Below are 18,758 nucleotides of genomic sequence, written 5' to 3' on the forward strand. Positions count from 1 at the left end.
CACACCGCCCACCTGTCCCTTTTGGGGTCACCCCGAGCTGAGCCCCGCAGTGTCCCCAGCCTGGCACGGCTGCCCTCGCTCCCCCCCGATTTGGGGAGGGGGCGCAAAGCCCCCAAATCCCTTCCACTGAGTGTTCCCAGCCGCTCTGCCTCCCCAACCCTCCCTCCGGGGGGGAGGATCCCCTTTCCTTCCTCCTCCTCCTCCTCATCATCGCAGCTCGAAAGAGGAGGAGGAGAGGTGGGAGAACTCGCAAGGAGCTCAGAACTCGCCGGGAGCAGAGTGGGACCAGCCGGGAGCAGAGCAACACCAGCCATGAGGAATCCCCACCGCCATCACCCCCCCGGAGCCCCCCGGAGCCCCCCGAGAACGGCGCAGAGCAGCCCGAGGTTGGTTGGATCATTTCACATGCCTTTATTTCAGCAGTCAGAGAGGTTAAAAAAAAAAACTTTTTCCATTTTCGAAAAAAAAAAAAAAAATTAAGAAGAAGAAGAAGAAGAAGAAAACCCCCAAAACCGCTTTAAAATATTATTAATTAATTAATTATTATTATTATACATCATACAGACTAGGTACAAACCCCGGGGAAAGCCGGAGGTTGGGCCGGCAAAGGGAGTGGGTTCGTGTCCCTCCGAGCCCGGGGAGGATGGAGGGAGGGATGATGGATGGATGGATGGATGGGATAAATGGATAAATGGAAGGATGGAGAAAAAGCTGCTGGAAGATGAGAGCCGAGCTGGAGTTCCACCTGCTCAGCCTGGAAAAAAAATCGATTTAATTCCTTTTTTTCCCTTGGAATTTCGTGGCTCTGGCTTTTGCGGGATTCACTTGTGGGGTGATGGATTTGGGGTGGGAGGGGGGAAATAGCACCTTTGGAAAATTCCCGAGTGGAGCTGAGCAGCAAAAAAAAAAAAAAAAAAAAAAAGGGGAATTAAACCAGAGCAAGCTGAGAGCTCTTTGGAGGTTGTAGCACCAGGCGGTCCCGGGGTTGGGTGGTCCGGGGCCAAAATTAAAGAGAATATTTAAAAATAATAATTAAAATAAAAGACAAACCAAACCAGGATAAAAATCCTGAGAGAAAGAAACCTCCAAAGGAAAATTAAAATAAGAGATCAAGAGCAACCAAAGAGAAAAAAAAAAAAAAGTGGGGAATATGAGGGGAAAATTAGCACCTTTGCTCTGAACCTGGCAGGAAAGTCCCGGCACGGCTGAAAAAGCTCCAAACGAAGCTAAAAAAAACCACAAAGAACCCCAAAATTCAGACTCGAAAAGACGATGAAACAGCCCGAGAGTGGTGAGGTAGCCATCCGGACAGGGGTCAGCGCAGGGCCGGAGCCGCTCGGCGATGGGAGCTCCCCGCTGGGCTTGGGAGGGAATTGCTTTTGCTGCCTGAATAAAAATAAAATGAACGACAGACAGACAGACAAACGAAACAAAACGAAAAGGAAATCATAACGAGAAAAACGACCGAAACGAGAGGAAATCGAGAGAACTCAAAATCAGCATTATCCGAATGGGAAACAGGGAGGAGAGGGGAGAGGAAGGGAGGGAAAAAGCGAATTATAACCAGGAGTTCAACACCTTCCTCGCAGCAAAAATTAAAATTCTAATGAGATGCAAGAAGCAAAGGGGCTCGGGGGGGGAGCAGGGCCTGGGGGTCCCGGGGGGCTCGGGGACCCTCTGGGGAGCTGAGTTTTGCCACCTCCGGGGCTGAGGAATGAGGGGAGGCCAAGCAAGCGAACCCACTTCCTGGTGATTTTGTTTGAAAAAAGTAATTTATTTGGTTTTTTCGTTGGGTTTTTTTTTTTCTTTTTTTTTAGGTTGAATGCTCTTTTTTTTTGTTTGTTTGTTTCGGGAGGGTTTTTGAGGTTTTTCTCTTTCACTGCAACGCAACCGGAGTTGTTTTAGAGACGCTGGATAGAAACCGACACAAATTCAAGTCCATGTGAAATTTTCTCCTTTTTTTTTTTTTTTTTCCGACCGGTTTTTTTTTTTTTTTTTTTTGTGGTTTTTTTTTTTTCTTTTATTATTATTATCTTTATCATTATTATTACTCTCTCCTGTCACGCGTGGGGCGTCCGGGGTTACAAGAAGCACACGGGGCCGATGTCGATGCCGAATTCCTGGTCCGGAGCGCCGACGTCCATAGGAGCCAAATCGATGACGGGCAGGCGGGATGTCTTCGTCGTCTTGTACTCGATGACTGTCTTGCCCCAGGCGCCCGTGTGACTCTGCGGGGACACCACGGTCACTCCCCGTCCCCTCTGGATGTCCCTCACCCCGTGTCACCCCCACCCGTGTCACCCACCGTGCAGCCGTCCTCGGTGACGCCGTAGGTGAAGCGGCTGTTGCCCTCGGCGCGGATCTCGATCTCGTTGGCGCCCTGCAGCAGCAGAGCCTTCTTCAGGTTGCCGCTGGCCTGGTCCATGTAGGCCACGCTGTTCTTGCAGTGGTAGGTGACGTTCTGGGAGGCCTCGGTGGCCATGAGGCGCAGGAAGGTCAGCTGGATGGCCACGTCGGCGGGGTTGGAGCCTTCGCCGCCGTACTCGAACTGCGGGAATGGGCAGCGTGGTCAGTACGGTGACCGGTCAGCGCGGAGCTGTCCAGCCCGGCCGCCACCACCCCGAGCCCACCTGGAAGCCATCGCTCATGGTCTCGCCGAACCAGACGTGCTTCTTCTCCTTGGGGTTCTTGCTGAGGTACCAGTTCTTGCGGGCGATGGAGGCCTGGGTTGGGTACACACACGTCTCGCCTGTCTCCAGGTTGCAGAAGACCTTGATGGCGTCCAGGTTGCAGCCTTGGTTGGGGTCGATCCAGTATTCGCCTGAGGGGACAGGGTCAGGGTCAGGGACAGCCAGGAGGGAGCAGGGGAGGAACAAACTGCAGGGATGAAGGATGAAGATGAAGAGCCTCAGGAGGTGGAGAATGGAGCTGAGGAGCAGCCAGAGGGATGGAGAATGGAGCTGAGGAGCAGCCAGAGGGATAGAAGAGAGAAGAATCCAGGAGGGACCAGGTCGAGGAAGAGCCAGGAGGGATGAAGGATGAGGGGGAGGAGCAGCCCCAGGGGATGGAGAATGGAGCTGAGGAGCAGAGGGTGGAGCGATGGGAGCTGAGAGATGAAGGATGTGAGACGCCGAGGCTGAAGAGGAGCTTCGGAGCCATGGGAGATGAGGAGGGGAAAAGAGCGAGCTGGGGGTGGAGCGTGGAGCAGCCCCAGGGAAAGAGGGAGAGGAGCAAATGGGAGAGGGAGGGATGGAGGATGGAGGATGGAGGATGGAGGATGGAGGATGGAGGATGGAGGATGGAGGATGGAGGATGGAGGATGGAGGATGGAGGATGGAGGATGGAGGGTGGAGGGTGGAGGGTGGAGGGTGGAGGGTGGAGGGTGGAGGGTGGAGGATGGAGGATGGATGGAGGATGGAGGATGGAGGATGGAGGATGGAGGATGGAGGATGGAGGATGGAGGATGGAGGATGGAGGATGGAGGATGGAGGATGGAGGATGGAGAGAGAGCAGACAGCAGAGCCAGGATGGAGGAGGAGAGGTGAGGATGACCCGGGGGATGGCAGAAGGACAGAGGCGAGGAGCAGCAGAGGGGACAGAGATGACGGTGACAGCCCCGAGGGGGCAGCAGGGACCGGGGGGACACTGACCGCTCTTCCAGTCGCCGTGGCACATCTTCAGGTCGCGGCAGGTGCGGGCGGGGTTCTTGCGGGTGCCCTCGGGGCTGCGGATGTTCTCGATCTGCTGGCTCAGGCTCTTCAGGGTGGTGTCCACCTCCAGGTCGCGGTCGCGCATCACGTTGGCGTCATCGGCCCGGTAGTAGCGGCCGCCGTCGTGCGCCTTCTCCTGGGGCGGCTGGGGCAGGAAGCTGAAGTCGAATCCGCCGCTGGGAGGGCCGGGAGGACCGGGGGGCCCGGGGGGGCCGGGAGGACCCTGCGGGACGAGAGGAGGAGGATGGTGAAGGCGGAGCGGGCGGTGAAGGCGGGCGGGTCGGAGCGGCAGCGGGGTCGGGACGTACAACGGGGCCAACGTCGCCGGTGCGGCCGCGGGGACCGGGGGGACCGATGGGGCCGGGCAGCCCGTTCAGACCGTCCTTGCCAGCAGCACCAGCCGAGCCGGGAGGACCCTGCGGGACAGGAGAGAAAGGTGAGAGAGGCCGGGCAGAGCTGTCCCCTCCAGCCCCGACCGATGTCCCCGCGGGAAACTCGCCGGCGATGAGGAGTTCCCGCCCCACCGCGGTGCCACTGCCGTGGCAGGATGTCACAGCTCATCTCGGGACTTACTCGGGGACCGGCGGGACCAGAAGCACCAGAGGGACCTTGTTCACCGGGAGAGCCCTGTGACAATCGAGGAGGAAGAAGAAGAGGCGACATCAGAGGTGACATCAGCATCTCGGGGCAGCACGCGGGGCCACCGTCACCCCACAGGACTTACGGGAGGACCAGGGGGACCCTGGAGACCGGAGAAGCCTCTGTGACCCTTCATGCCTCTGTCACCCTGTTCACCGGTTTCACCTTTGTCACCACGGGGACCTTGGGGACCCTGCAGGAGGAGGAGGAGGAGGAAGATGAGTTGAGCGAGATCCAGGCCAGTCACTGTCCCCACACCTGTGGGGACGCAGAGGCACCGAGGACAGAGGAGAACATCACTTACAGCAGGACCACGAGCACCAGCAGGGCCAGGGGGGCCAGCGGGACCTTGGGGACCCTGGGACAGGAGACAAAGGGACAGGTTAGAGCATCTGCACCTCCTGCTGCCGGCCTGGGGCAGCACCGCCCTGAGCTGCTCGGGGACATCGCCCTGAGCGCGGCGGTGGCACCTCTGGCTTCCTGAGGAAGCTCCTTCCAGCAGCAGGAGCTGAGCCCGGGGCCAGCCCCACACCGAGCCCTTTGGGGTGTCCCCGGGCCGGGAGGGGACACGGGGGGCTCCGGGCAGAGCGTCACTTACGGTCTCACCGCGATCTCCGTTCTTGCCAGCAGGACCGACGGGGCCGGGGGCACCGGGGGCACCGGGAGCACCGGGGGGACCGGCGGGGCCAGTCTCACCGCGGTCACCCTGCGAGGAGGAGGAGGAGGAGGAGGAAGAGGAGAGGTCAGTGTGGACCAAGACAACCCTGTCACCCCTCCCGTGTCCCCTCAGAGCCCACTCACCTTGGGACCAGCAGCACCATCGCGGCCAGGAGCACCTTCAGCACCGGGAGCGCCCTGGGGGGGCAAAGACCCTCGTTAGGGGAGGGGGGATCACGGGGGTCTCACTGAGCCCCACGGGCAGCGCCCATCAGCGACATCCCCAGCACGGAGGGTCAGTGTCCCCAGGTGGCCCAAGGCCGCTCACCTCACGTCCAGCTTCTCCGGGGGGTCCGGCCAGGCCGGGGGGGCCCATGGGGCCGGGGGGGCCGCGCTCGCCGGGGGAGCCAGAGGGACCTTGTTTGCCAGGTTCACCCTGCGGGGGGACACAGCCGGGAGTCACACACCGGGGGACAGCCACCCCGGGAGGGGACAGTCGGGTCCCGGGAGCCCCCCGGTACTCACGGAGGGGCCGGGCAGGCCGGGGAAACCTCTCTCGCCTCTCTGTCCGGGGAGACCAACGACACCGCGCTGGCCAGCGATACCTTGGGGTCCGGGAGTGCCGGGAGCGCCCTGCGGGGACAAGCGGCACCTCAGGGCGGTGGCGGCGGGCGTCACCCTCGCGGCGGAGGGGACAGCGAGTCGGGGTGACGGGCAGAGTGTCACCGAGCGGCGGGGTGACTCACGATGGGACCGTCAGCGCCGGGGGAGCCTTTCTCTCCGGGGGGGCCGGGGGGACCGGCGGGGCCTGGCTCTCCGGGGCGGCCAGCGGGGCCGGTCTCACCGCGGGGTCCTTTGCCGCCCTCCTTGCCGGCGGGGCCGGGCGGGCCGGGCAGGCCGATGTTGCCCTGCGCGGGGGGGAGGAGGTGCCGTCAGGCTGAGACCACCCGGTGCCAGCTGAAGGGCGGCCAGGGGTGTCCCGGTGCCAAGTGGGACAGGGCGGCCACGTGCGGCGCCGGGATGGTGAGCGGGACATGCCGCCCGTGTCCCCAACACCTCCCCGTGTCCCCAGCACCGCCCCGTGTCCCCAGTGCCACCCCCACACCCCCCGGTACTCACAGAGGGGCCTGGGGGTCCAACTCGTCCAGCAGCACCAGGGAAACCAGTAGCACCCTGGAAGGGAGGAAAGCTGCGGTCAGCGCGGTTGGAGCCAAAGGAGAATCCCCAGGCTGCGAGTCACCGCAGGGAGCCGCGGCGGCCGGGAGGGAAGTGCCCACCGGGGGGCTGATTTGGGGGGCAGGAAGCCAACCCCCCGTTTCCCCTCTGCTCTGCTCCCTGCTGGGATGAAGCCACCCCAGCCTGGCTCCCTCCCCAGGCGGTTTTGGGGCCGCAGGACTGAGGGTTCCCCGTGGTGTTGGGGGAGCAGAGGCAGAGTTAAAGCACCTCGGGGGTGTTCACACCCGGGGATGTCCCCAGACCCCCCAAACCCCACAAACCCCCCAAACCCCCCAAACCCCCCAAACCCCCCAAAACCCCAAACCCCCCAAACCCCCTGCCTCACAAAATCGATACTCACAGGGGGTCCAGCGCTTCCGCGAGCACCTTTGGGACCAGGAGCACCAACAGCACCCTGGGCGGGAGGAAGAGGAGGAAGAGGAGGAGGAGAGGGGTGAGCTGTGCCGTGGGGCTGCACGCCGGGCGGTGGGGGGGATCAGGGGGACACTCACAGCAGGTCCAGGAGCACCAGTGGGGCCGGCGGGGCCGGGGGGGCCAGCATCACCCTTGGCTCCAGCATCCCCAGTTTCACCTTTAGCACCAGGCTGGCCGTCGGCACCCTGCGGGACGGGGCGGGGTGAGTCGGGGGGCTCAGTGCCACCCTGGGGACAGGAGGGGACTTACGGGGGGGCCACCGCACTTACAGGGGGGCCAGCAAATCCAGCAGGACCGGGAGGGCCGGGCTCGCCACGGTCACCCTGGAGGAGAGAGGTGGGAGGGAACAGCGTGAGGCGAGCAGGGGACAGATCAGGGGACAGCCACCATGGCCACCGAGGAGTGGCCACCCATGGCAGGGCCATCAGCGCGGGTGGGCGACACTCACGGGAGCACCGCGGGCACCAGTGGGACCAGCAGGACCGGGGGGACCAGCTTCACCCTGGAGAAGAGGAGGAAAACAGAAAAAAGGGGATCAGGGCTGTGGCAAGGAGGTGGTGGTGGCTGCAGGGACACATCTGTCCCCGGGGGATGTCCCTACCTTGTCACCAGGAGCACCAGCAGGGCCGGGGGGGCCGATGGGACCGGTCAGGCCACGGAGACCGTCCTTGCCAGGAGCGCCATCAGCACCTTTGGGACCTGGGTCACCCTGGGGGACAGAGACAAAGGGGGTTACAGGGACAGATCCTATCGGGGGTTCATCCCTCTGAGCTCAGACATCCCTGGCTCTTCATCCTCCCCGGGCCAGGCTGGCACCATCCTCCTCCTCCTCCTCCCCACAAGGGCCAGGCTCTCACTGAGGGGTTGTCCCCAAGGGGTGGGAACAGAGGTGACACTGAGCATCCCCTCCCCACTGCTGTCACCCGCCTTGGCTCGGGGACACATCCAGCCCCGCGGGGATGATTGGAGGGGCACAGGGATGGTGGGGAGCAGGTGACCGAGGGGGACACGAGGGGTGTGGGGACACGAGGGGTGTGGGGACACGAAGGGTGTGGGGACACGTACTCTGTCACCCTTGGCGCCTGGCAGGCCGGCAGCACCTCGCTCTCCGGGCATACCCTGCAGACCGGGGGGCCCTTGGTTCCCGGGGGCTCCGGGAGCACCAGCGTCACCCTGGGAAAGGGAGAGAACAGGGAAAACAGGGATTAGTGAGATCCCAGCTCGGCAAATCCATCCCAGCCAAACCCAGCCAGCTCCACACGGGTGTCCCCGAGCTGGGGACAGTCCCCACCACGGCGACACTCGCAGCCTGGCACCTACCTTAGCACCATCGTTACCGGGAGCACCGTTAGCACCACGAGGACCTTGGGGACCGGGGGGACCTTGGACACCGCGCTCTCCGGGGAATCCTCGCTCGCCCTGGGAGGGGAGGCAGCACAGGGCCGTCAGGGGCTGTGGGACACTTTGGGGGACAGAGGGGACCTCGCGGGGGTCAACTTACCCTGGCACCGGCGGGACCGGGGGCTCCAGCATCTCCGGGGACACCCTGAGAGGGAGGGAGAGGGGACAGAGTTAGAGGAGAACGGGTGGCGCTGGGGACACTGGGGACGGGCAGAGGGGAGCCCGGGGTGTCCCCAAGGGTTCCTCATTCCCTGGGAAGAGCTGGAATTCCCACTGCGCCCCCACGGCATGGAGGATGTCACACGGATGTGCCCTGGGGGGACACCAGCAGCCCCTGGTGTGACCCGGAGAGGGGTCACATGGGGAGGGGACAGGAGGGGACAGGAGGGTCCCCAGTGCCCACACTCACCTGCTCACCGGGCTTGCCAGCCTCGCCGGGGGGACCAGCGGGACCGGGGAGACCCTGAGGGGGAAGAAGAGAAGCCGTGAGCCATCACGGAGGGGACAAGGGAAATGTCACCCGGGTGTCACCCTGGGTGATTTGTCCCCCAGAGGGAAGGGGACACCCCTCACCTGGAAGCCAGGAGCACCAGCGGGACCTTGTTCGCCTCTTTCTCCAGCGGGACCCTGGGGGACACAGGACAAGCATGGAGGGGCGCAGGTGGCTCCCGAGCCCCTTGCGCGGTGGCCGGGCGTGGCCGCGGGTGGCGGCGGGCTGGGCGATACTCACGGTGGGGCCGGGGGGACCTTGGGCACCGGTTTCACCATCTTTGCCAGCAGCACCCTGGGAGGAGGGAGAGGAGGGTGGTCAGCGAGCTCTGTGTCCCCAGGCTGGGCTGGGCTGGGCTGGACAGAGCCGAGGCATCCTTCGAAGGCCGGGAGACACCGCGGCGAGCTGCCCGCGGCCACGTCAGCCCGCTGTCCCCGCTCCAGCACCGCCGGTAGCCACCGGGCTGCGATCCCAAACACCTCATCCCGCTCGGGCCTCGGCCCTGGAGCCTTGCTGGCTCCGCTCGGCCACCTCACACCCCATTCACACCCATCGCGCTGTCCCGTGCCAGGCTGTCCCGTGCCAAGCTGTCCCTCCCTGCCACCCCATCGCGCTGTCCCGTGCCAAGCTGTCCCGTGCCAGGCTGTCCCTCCCTGCCACTCCATGGCACTGTTCCGTGCCAGGCTGTCCCTCCCTGCCACCCCACGCGGGGGTGATGCTCCCTGTCACCCTCCCTGTCACCCCACACCTCGGTGACCCTCTGTGTCACCTCCCACCCGGGCCACCCTCCCTGTCACCTCCCCCGGGCTGGCTGTGTCGCACCCCTCACTCACCACGGCGCCGGGGGGACCGGGAGCTCCTCTCTCGCCAGGTTTGCCGGGTTCACCCTAAAACCAGAGCACGATGAGCGCCGTGACGACACCGGAGAGCGGGGACATGTCCCCCGAGCTCCCGGCTGGTGGCGGTGGCGGCAGGCAGGGGTCCCTCAGGGGACCTGGAGGTGGCACTCACCGCAGCACCTTTGGGACCAGGGAATCCCATCACGCCGGCCTGGCCTCGGGCTCCGGGGGGGCCGGGGGGGCCTGGGCGACCATCTTGACCAGCGGGACCCTGTCGGGGGCAGCCAGCGCCTCGTCAGCTGAGCCCTAACGGGCCGGGGGAGGAGGGGACACCGGCGGGGACAACTTACAGGGGGGCCAGTCTTGCCGTCGGGACCGGGACTGCCGGGGCTTCCAGTCAGACCCTGCGGGGCAGCGGGAGGAGCGTCAGGAGGTCAGCGACCCCCGGGATGCTCCAGAGCATCCTGGAAAGCTGCTCCTCCTCCGGCACGGAGCAGGACAGCGCTGTGGCCTTGCTGAGGTGGCTCCGTCACCGTGTCACCGTGTCACCGTGTCACCGCGTCACCGCGCCCGCTCACCTTGGCACCGGGAAGTCCGGGTTCCCCGGGGCGTCCAGCTTCACCAGGAGATCCTTTGGGGCCAACGGGGCCGGGGGAGCCGCGCTCGCCGGGGGGACCCTGCCGAGAGGGGACAGGGGTGACCCAGCTGTTACACAGCGCGCCCGGAAGGGGACAGCGCCGTGTCACCGCAGGTGGCAGGCACGCAGAGCTGCCTGTGAGGGCACAGGTGACAATGGCCAGAGTCCCCGCGGCCCCGCTGACGCGACTTTGTCCCGCAGGCAGACTCGAGCACCCACCTTGGGACCAGCGATGCCATCACCGCCAGGGAAACCGCGGCTGCCGGGAGCGCCCTGCGGGGGACACCACAGGGTCAGTGTGGGGACACGGGGACACCTCGGGGGGTCTGGCGGTGCGGGGGAGGGAGGTGCCAGAGCGGGACGTGGCCGCCAGTGGGAGCAGCCTGAAGGCGCAGGGGATGTCACCAGGGTGTCCCCAAGCACGGACAAGTCTCAGCCGCTGGACGCGGGGAGATGGGGGGAGGACGGCGATGGGGACAGGGACATGGCAGGGGTGGGGACAAGGACGCTGCTACTCACACGTTCGCCAGCGGGGCCGGGCAGCCCAGCGGGGCCAGGCTCACCGCGAGCTCCTCTCTTGCCTTCCTCGCCAGCAGGGCCGGGGGGACCTTGGACACCAGCGGGACCCTGGGGAAGGAGGCGAAGCCATGAAGACCCCCAGGAAGGGCCCGAGCCGAGCGGGGCGGTGACCCCAGGGACACCGGGGGGTCACTCACGGGTTCGCCTTTGGCACCGGTGTCACCCTTGTTGCCTGGAGCGCCGGGCTCGCCCTGCAGGGGACAGAAGACGGAAGAGTTTAGCGCCGGGTTGAGCAGCAGAGGAACCCCCGAGTCACATCCTGAGGAGCCCTCAGAGGGACAAAGGCTCAGATCTGCCACCCCCTGCCCTGACAGGGCTGGAGGGACCATGCGACACCCCAGGAGACACCTCGAGGTGTGACTCCAGGCCCATCCTGGAGCGGAGGAACGGACCCAGCCCCGGGCCGAGGCAGCCCCGGGATACTCACGGTGTTGCCCTTGGGGCCGGGGGCGCCGCTGGGACCCTGGGGTCCGGAGGGACCGCGGGCACCGGGGAAGCCTGGAGCGCCAGCGATGCCGGGAGCGCCCTGCAAGAGGCAGAGGAGGCCGTGAGGAAGCAGCACGGCGCCTCCTCCCGCGGCAGAACGGGGACACGAGGGACACTCACCACAGCGCCCTTGGCACCGGGTTGACCGTCAGCACCGGGGTTGCCCTGCGGAGAGAAGGAGGAAGAGGAAGGTCACGGCGGGGCTGGTGGGACGCGAGGCCGAAGGACGGGGAGCCCTGGGGTGTCACTTACAGCAGGACCGGCAGCGCCAGCAGGGCCGGGGGGACCGGGCTCGCCACGGGCACCTTGGGGACCTTCGCTGCCACGAGCTCCCTGGGGACCTGTCTCACCCTGGGGAGGAAGAGGAGGAGGAGGAAGAGCTGTGAGCGCCGGAGCTGCTCTGATCCCAGCAGGGCTGATTCATTTCCATCTTCAGCTCCTTCCACAGCCGGGAGAGGAGCCCAGGACACGGCTGGGGACATCCCAGCGTCCCACTGTCCCCCAGCCCACTGCACTGCGGCCTCGGACACCTCTTCGCTGCCCAGCCCTCCCCCATCCCACCCTCCCAGTGCCCACCAGTCGCTCCCAGTGCCCACCAGTCGCTCCCAGCCCAGCAGAGTCAGGCAGCCCTACCTTAGCACCAGCGGCACCGGGGAAGCCGGGGGGACCAGCGGGACCAGTTGGACCCTAAATGGGACAGAGGGTGACAGTCAGGGGGTGATCCCAAATCCCACCCCACAGCTGGATCCCCAGGCGGCAGAGGCCTGGCTGGATCCCATCCTGGGAGCTGGGATGGGATGGATCTCCCTCTGGAGGGGCTGGAGGAGGGTGGGTGGGTTTGGGATACTCACGGGGGGACCAGCAGCACCGGGAGCACCGTCATTGCCACGAGCGCCCTGCGGGAGAGGGGACACCGTCAGTGACCCCCACGGGTGGGACAGGTGACCCCCACGGGTGGGACAGGTGACCCCCACGGGTGGGACAGGTGACCCTCAACCCCCAAACCAGCCCTGCCCAGACCAGCTACTCACAGCGGGGCCAGATGGACCGGGACGGCCTCTCTCGCCGGGAAGACCACGAGGACCCTGGGAGGGGACAGGACACGTTGAGGACACATTCGGGTCACCTGGATGGTGATCACTTCCCCTGTGCTGAGCCTCGTCCCACCCCTGTGCCCCCCCTGCCCACAGCGAGGTTCCCAAGGGGTTAAACCCATCCTGCCCCGTTCCCGGGTGACCCCCAGGAGGAGCTGAGTCCCCATCAGGTGTCACTGCCAGTCCCCATCAGGTGTCACTGCCAGTCCCCATCAGGTGTCACTGCCAGTCCCCATCAGGTGTCACCACCCCTGTCCCCATCAGGTGTCACTGCCAGTCCCCTTCAGGTGTCACCACCCCTGTCCCCATCAGGTGTCACTGCCAGTCCCCATCAGGTGTCACTGGCAGTCCCCATCAGGTGTCACCACCCCTGTCCCCATCAGGTGTCACCACCCCTGTCCCCTCTCCCCCAGCACCCCCACACCCCGGTGCAGCACTCACCATCTGCCCAGGAGCTCCGTTCTCTCCAGGACTGCCAGGCTCTCCCTGGGGAGGAAGGACACCGTGAGGGACCTGCTCTGCAGGGAGGGGACATTGCCAGGACAGCGGTGACACTGCCACCACGCCTCACCTTGGGGCCAGCAGGTCCAGGCTCACCCTTGGCACCATCCAGGCCGCTGAATCCCTGGGGGGCAGGAGAGACGAGGGGTGGGGGTCAGGAGGGGACACTCGGTGAGGTCAGGGGTCTCTTGTCCCCCGAGTGTCACCAGCAGGGGAAGGAGGACTCACTCTGTGTCCCTTCATGCCTGGAAGGCCAGCAGTTCCGGGGAGACCTCGGGCGCCCTGGGGGGAAGAGCAGGTGATGATGGAGGTGTTGGGGGTGTCCCCATGCCACATTACATTGTCCCCAAGGGGGGGACAGCTGGGGTTGTCCCCTCGTGTGTCTCACCTGGGGACCAGGGGGACCTCGCTCTCCGGGGCGGCCAGGCTTGCCAGCTTCACCCTGGGGACAAGGACACGGCGTTGGTGGCATGTCACCGAGCCAGGCAGCTCCTGCTCACCTGGGGGGGTGGCAGGGCCACCAGGCCCCAGACTGGGGGGACACCATGGAAAGGCCACTTACGTCATCTCCGTTCTTGCCAGGAGGGCCAGCGGGACCTCGGGGACCCATGGGACCCTAGGAGAGATGGAGGGCAGGGGTGAGGGTGACAGCTGTCCCCTGTCACCCTGCCACCCTCATGGATCCCGCAGCAGGGACAGTGTGGCCACAGCCAGGGCTGGCAGCAGCAGTGCTGTCCCCTTCCCCAGGGGACACGGCTGGAGCAGCAGGTGACAACACTCACAGAAGCTCCAGGCTCTCCAGGTTCACCAGGGGGACCTTGGAAACCTTGAGGACCCTGTGGGGTAACAATAAAGGGAAAAAATGGGTCAGAAAGTGACAAGTTTGGGCCTGGATCCCCCAGTGGCAGTGGCAGTGTCCCCCCATATGGTGGCACCAGGACATTGTCCCCACGTGCTTCCGTAGCTGTCAGGAAGGGTGGGACACCCCAACCTGTCCCCCCACCACCCAGAGGGGCCCTGGGGGCTGTTTGTCCCCAAAAGCAAGGGGACAGGAAGAGGTGACACTCACGGGAGCACCGGGAGGGCCGGGGAGACCACGGGGACCAGCTGGGCCCTGGGGAGAAGAGAGAGAGTCAGCAGTGGGTGCCTTGTCACCTTGTCACCCTGTCCCTGTCCCTGTCCCCATCGCCACCCCACTGGGCCTGGTGCCTCCCTGCTGCCATCCCCCTGCTGTCCTCACCTCCACCCATCACTGTCCCAAAGCCACCCCTCCCTGTCCCCACTGCCACCCCATTCCTTGTCCCCATCACGAACCATTGTTATCATTGTCACCCCATCCCTGTCCCTATTGCCATGTCCCCATTGGCCCACTATGGCCTGTCCCCATTGCCACCCCAGCACCATGTCCCCAGCCCTGTCCCCACCTCCACACATCCTTGTCCCCATTGCCACCCCATCCCTGTCCCCATGGCCACCCATTGCCTGTCCCCAACCCTGTCCCTATCCCTGTCCCTACATATTCTCTGTCTCTATTGCCACCCCATCCCTGTCCCTATTGCCACCCCATCCCTGTCCCCATTGCTGTCCCTGTCCCTGTCCCTATCCCTACATATTCTCTGTCTCTATTGCCACCCCATCCCTGTCCCCATTGCCTGTCCCCATTGCTGTCCCCATTGCTGTCCCCTCCCCTGTCCCCTCCCCTGTCCCCATCCCTGTCCCCTCCCCTGTCCCCATCCCCTCCAGGCCCAGCATCCTCCCCGCCATGTCCTGATGCTCGGTGACATCACCAGCACAGGGAGCACTCCTGGCTCCTGGCTGAGCTTCCCCCCCACCCCCTGTGTCCCCATGTCCCCCCATGTCCCCCGTGTCCCCATGTCCCCCCATGTCCCCCGGTGTCCCCCGTGTCCCCATGTCCCCCCATGTCCCCCCGCTGTCCCCCGTGTCCCCAGGCTCACCATGGGCCCGGGCACTGCCATCCCTCCAGCCTTCTCGTCATAGCCGTAGGACATTTGGGGAGCGAAGTTCTGCGGGAGAGGGAGAGCAGGGGGTGAGGGGGGCAGGAGACCCCCGGGGGGGCTGCACCCCGAGACACCCCCCGAGACCCCCGAGACTCACTCCGCCGAGGCCTGGGGGGCCGGGAGGGCCTGGGGGTCCCGGGAGTCCGGGCTGTCCGGGGATTCCATCTCTGCCGGGGGGGCCGGGCAGTCCCTGCGGGGAGAAAAGGGGGTTTGAGCCCCAGAGGGTTTTGGGGTCCCTGCAGAGGGCAGATGGGTTGAGCCCCAGAGATTTGGGGGTCCTGCCGGCTCAGGGTGAGGGGGGAACACCCACCCTGTCTCCTTTGGGGCCGGGGTCTCCTTTAGGACCCTGTGGGGCAGAGAAGGAACACGTTAGAAAAGGAAAGCTCCAAATACGGTTTGGTGTGAATTTTGGGGGTTTTGGGGAGGCCTTACCTCTACTCCAGCATTCTCTGGGTAGGCAGGGGAGACTGCGGGGAGGAAAAGGGGAGTTCAGAGCAGCTCAGCACCACCAAACCCCATGGCTGTGGGTTCGTCCCACAGCACAGACCCCCGGCGGGGTTTGGGGACACTCGGGGGGGTTGGGGACACCGCGGGGGTGGCGCGGTACCGTCGGTGTCGGGGCAGATGGGGCAGCACTCTCCGAAGGGGATCTCGGCGTTGGGGCAGTCGGAGGTGTCCTCGCAGATCACCTCGTCGCACAGGATGTTGCCGCTGTCGCAGACGCAGATCTGGCACGGTTCTGGTTTCCACACGTCCTTGTCGCTGTAGGTGAGCCCATCCTGGATGCAGCTCCCGGTTTGGACTGGGGCAGGGCGGCAGGGAGCGTCAGGAGGGGCGGAACGGCGCGGCCAGGCTCTCCCCCCTCCATCCCCTCATCCCCTCATCCCCTCCCCGCTGCTCTTCTCCCTTCATCTGGTTCTCATCAGCCCAGCGCGGTGACACAGGAAAAGCTCCACAATAAACTCTTCCCACATACGCTGGAATTTAAACAAAAAAAATCCCTCCAGCCGCTCGCTGCGTGCGGATGGGGCCAAGGCAAACACCCCCCGGGGCAGGGGGGTCCCCGTCACCCGTGGGGGACGCGACAGGGACGGGGTGGGGTGGGGTGGGGTGGGGTGGGATGGGGAGGGTTGGCCCCAAAGTCTGGGCTGAAATTAGATCCAGGCGGCTGCGGGCTGGGGCTGGATCGGGCTGGGGCTGGATCGGGCCAGATGGGATGGGGAACGGGAGGCCAGAGAGGAGGCAGGCGTGGGGAGGGGAGGGAGGGGAGGGCAGGGCGAGCAGCCAGGCCCGGGGGTGGCCCCGCGGTGGGGAAGGGTCCTGCGGTGGGGAGGGGGCGAGGGGCTGCGCCAGCTCATGGGAAACCCCCACCCTAAAAAAAAAAAAAAAAAAAAGGCGAAGAGATAAGAAAAGGGGAGGGAAAATGGCAAAGGGAAAAAAAAAACCGCAAAGAGATGTTTAAAAAAAAACCAAAAAAAAACGGGGAAAAAAGGCAAATGGAAAATAAGAAATTCTTCTGGGTAAGAAAAAAAAAAAGGCAAAATGGGAATGGGAAAAGGCAAAATGCTGAGTGGGGAATGCAGGACTGGGAATGGGGAATGGAGGAGGGGAAATGCGGGATGGGCATTGCCAATGCAAAATGCAGAATAACAATAATAATAACAATAATAATAATAACATCTTTAAAAATATAGACACTCTGAAAAGCACCCAAAAAATTCCCCCAAAAAAGGACAAAACTGGGCAAAAAGCGCTGGGCGCCGGGCCCAGGGTCCCCCCGTGTCCCCCTGGCGCAGGTGGCATCGGGGCACGGGGACAGTGGCGCTGGGGGTGACCCCGGCCGTGCCCCCGGCTGGCAGCCCCAGCTCCCCCGGCAGCCGAAACATTTCGCTTATGAATCATCCGAGACTTTTCTAATTCTTTCCTGATGGCTTTCGCAGATCGCGGGGCTGGGCCCCCCCTCTCCCTCCTCTCCCCCCTCTCCTCTCTCCCGCGCTCTTTCCCCCCTTTCCTCTCCTTTCCTTTCCCTTCCCGGCCTCCTCCTCCTCCTCCTCCCCTTATCCCGTCTCCCTCCTTCCCCGCGGCTCCTCTCCACCCTTCCTTCCCTCCCTACTCTTGGCAGGACGCCCCGACTCCTCACCCCCACAGCGCCCCTAACCCCCTTTCCCCCCAACCCCAAATCCCCCCGACCCTCTTCTCTTTTTCCTCATTTCCCCCTCTTTCCTCATTTTCCCCTCTTTTCTCATTTTCCCTACTTTTCCCCCTAATTCTCCCTCTCCTCTCCGCGCTGCCACCCCGAGTTCCTCCTCGCCCACCCCGGGACAGCCCGCCGGGCGTCGCCGGTGCCACCGGAGCTGATCGCCGCCGGTCCCCCGCGTCCCCCCGGGGTGAGCAGCATCACCCATCGCCCACTACTCACTGTCTTCCTCTCCTTGCCCGCGGGTGAGTAGGACAGTCGCTGCTATCAACAGCAGTGACCGAGAATCCACAAAGCTGAACATGTCTAAATATTAGACATGTAGACTCTTTGGGGTCTCTTTTGTTCTTAGCTTGGGGTCATACGGGGCCGATGCAACCCTGGAGCTCCAAATCCCGACCCCAGCAGAAACTTCCTACTGCCCTTTGCCCACTTCTCCGCCGCCCCCTTTATACGATGCGCCGCCGGGGAGAGGTGGGACCCGGCGCGAGGAGAGGATTTTGGACGGCCCTCTCGGCCAATCAGAGGCGCCCAGCGAGTCGGGGGGCACCCCTTGTCCCCCCCGCCCCCCCCGGCCGTGTGTCCGTGCACACGCAAACACAGCCGAGCACACGCAGACACGGCTAGCACACGCGTGTGCTCTGCGGCGGGGCTGGGCTGGGCGGGCTGGGGGCTGTGGGGGGTTTGGGGTGGGGGTTTCTGGGGGGTTTTGGGGTGTTTTGGGGGGTTTTGCACACTCGGAGGTGTTTGCGGGGCTGGCTGGGTGGGGACAGCCGATGTGGCACGTGGCGCTTTGGGGACCTCAATGCCACGCGACGCCAGCAGCTGCACCGAGGCCCTGCGACCCCCTTGACCCCAACAGCCACCCCCGCGCCCGGGACACCCCAAAACCCACCCGCCGTTCCCCACGGGGACCAAACCCAGCACGGTGCAAGGCCGAGGCCACCAGTCCCCAGGGCATCCCTTGGATTGTCCCCAAGAGCATCCCCCGCGGGACCCCAACCCCAAAGCCCCTCCAGGCGCCACAGGCACCCCAAACCCCTCCCCAAACCCACTCCCTGGACGTTTTTAGCCCTTTCTTCCCCTCTTTTCCCTTCCTTCCCCTCGCCCCGCTCGCTCCCCTCGCTCCCCCCCTGGCACGGCTCCACGGCCGTTTCCACATTTGAAGGAGCCACGTTGGTTGGAAAAAGCAAAAGCTCCTGGACAATGATCCACAACCTACCGTGCAATTTGGGGAGGGTGTAATTACAGCCAAAAAAATCCACGTCTCTCGCAGGGCCGGGAGCTCGGCAGCGCGGCGGGGAAGGACGCGGCCAATGTGGCACCCGGGGGAGGGGAGCGGCCGCTGCTCGGGGGGATTTTTGGGGAGTGAGGTGGGAAATGGGGCGGGGGGAGAGGAAAGTGGGGTTCGGCACTAGTGCCCCCCGGGCTGTGCTGAGGGGATGTGGGGTGGTGGGTACTGGGAGCACTGGGAGCACTGGGAGAGATCCATTTGTCACTGCGCTGAGAGCTTGAAGGCTCAGTGGGAAACTGGGAATACTGGGAACACTGGGAATACTGGGAATACTGGGAATACTGGGAACACTGGGCTCACTCCATTTGTCCCTCACCACTACACTGAGGGCTTGAAGGCTAATGGGAATACTGGGAGCACTGGGAGCACTGGGAGCACTGGGAGAGCTCCGTTTGTCACCCCTGTCACCGTGCTGAGAGCTTGAAGGCTCGGTGGAAAACTGGGAATACTGGGAACACTGGGAACACTGGGAATACTGGGCTCACTCCATTTGTCCCTCGCCACTACACTGAGGGCTTGAAGGCTAGTGGGAATACTGGGAGCACTGGGAGCACTGGGAGCACTGG

The 18,758-nt window shown here is 64.3% G+C and overlaps 1 protein-coding gene across 1 annotated transcript; it reads right to left on the bottom strand.

The window, feature by feature from the left end:
- Nucleotides 1–387: 387 nt before the first annotated feature.
- Nucleotides 388–17,344, bottom strand: COL1A1 (collagen type I alpha 1 chain). The gene is made up of 51 exons (XM_085083266.1): nucleotides 17,121–17,344; nucleotides 15,309–15,503; nucleotides 15,134–15,168; nucleotides 15,012–15,047; nucleotides 14,799–14,891; nucleotides 14,639–14,707; nucleotides 13,753–13,797; nucleotides 13,466–13,519; nucleotides 13,246–13,299; nucleotides 13,072–13,125; nucleotides 12,912–12,965; nucleotides 12,754–12,807; nucleotides 12,624–12,668; nucleotides 12,120–12,173; nucleotides 11,940–11,984; nucleotides 11,722–11,775; nucleotides 11,341–11,439; nucleotides 11,209–11,253; nucleotides 11,030–11,128; nucleotides 10,740–10,793; nucleotides 10,543–10,650; nucleotides 10,243–10,296; nucleotides 9,965–10,063; nucleotides 9,737–9,790; nucleotides 9,559–9,657; nucleotides 9,381–9,434; nucleotides 8,788–8,841; nucleotides 8,631–8,684; nucleotides 8,467–8,520; nucleotides 8,158–8,202; nucleotides 7,977–8,075; nucleotides 7,722–7,829; nucleotides 7,258–7,365; nucleotides 7,105–7,158; nucleotides 6,926–6,979; nucleotides 6,734–6,841; nucleotides 6,583–6,636; nucleotides 6,126–6,179; nucleotides 5,753–5,914; nucleotides 5,532–5,639; nucleotides 5,335–5,442; nucleotides 5,151–5,204; nucleotides 4,948–5,055; nucleotides 4,654–4,707; nucleotides 4,435–4,542; nucleotides 4,284–4,337; nucleotides 4,019–4,126; nucleotides 3,651–3,933; nucleotides 2,631–2,821; nucleotides 2,306–2,548; nucleotides 388–2,228 (listed from the first exon to the last, which is right to left on the bottom strand). The coding sequence occupies exons 1-51, from the start codon at nucleotides 17,200–17,202 to the stop codon at nucleotides 2,082–2,084; spliced, it is 4,362 nt and encodes a 1,453-aa protein (XP_084939392.1). The 5' UTR covers nucleotides 17,203–17,344; the 3' UTR covers nucleotides 388–2,081.
- Between the last annotated feature and the right edge of the window lie 1,414 nt (nucleotides 17,345–18,758).

Source organism: Lichenostomus cassidix, chromosome 27 (assembly GCF_008360975.1).
Source record: "Lichenostomus cassidix isolate B80296 chromosome 27, HeHo_3.0, whole genome shotgun sequence".
In the NCBI taxonomy this organism is placed as follows: domain Eukaryota; kingdom Metazoa; phylum Chordata; class Aves; order Passeriformes; family Meliphagidae; genus Lichenostomus; species Lichenostomus cassidix.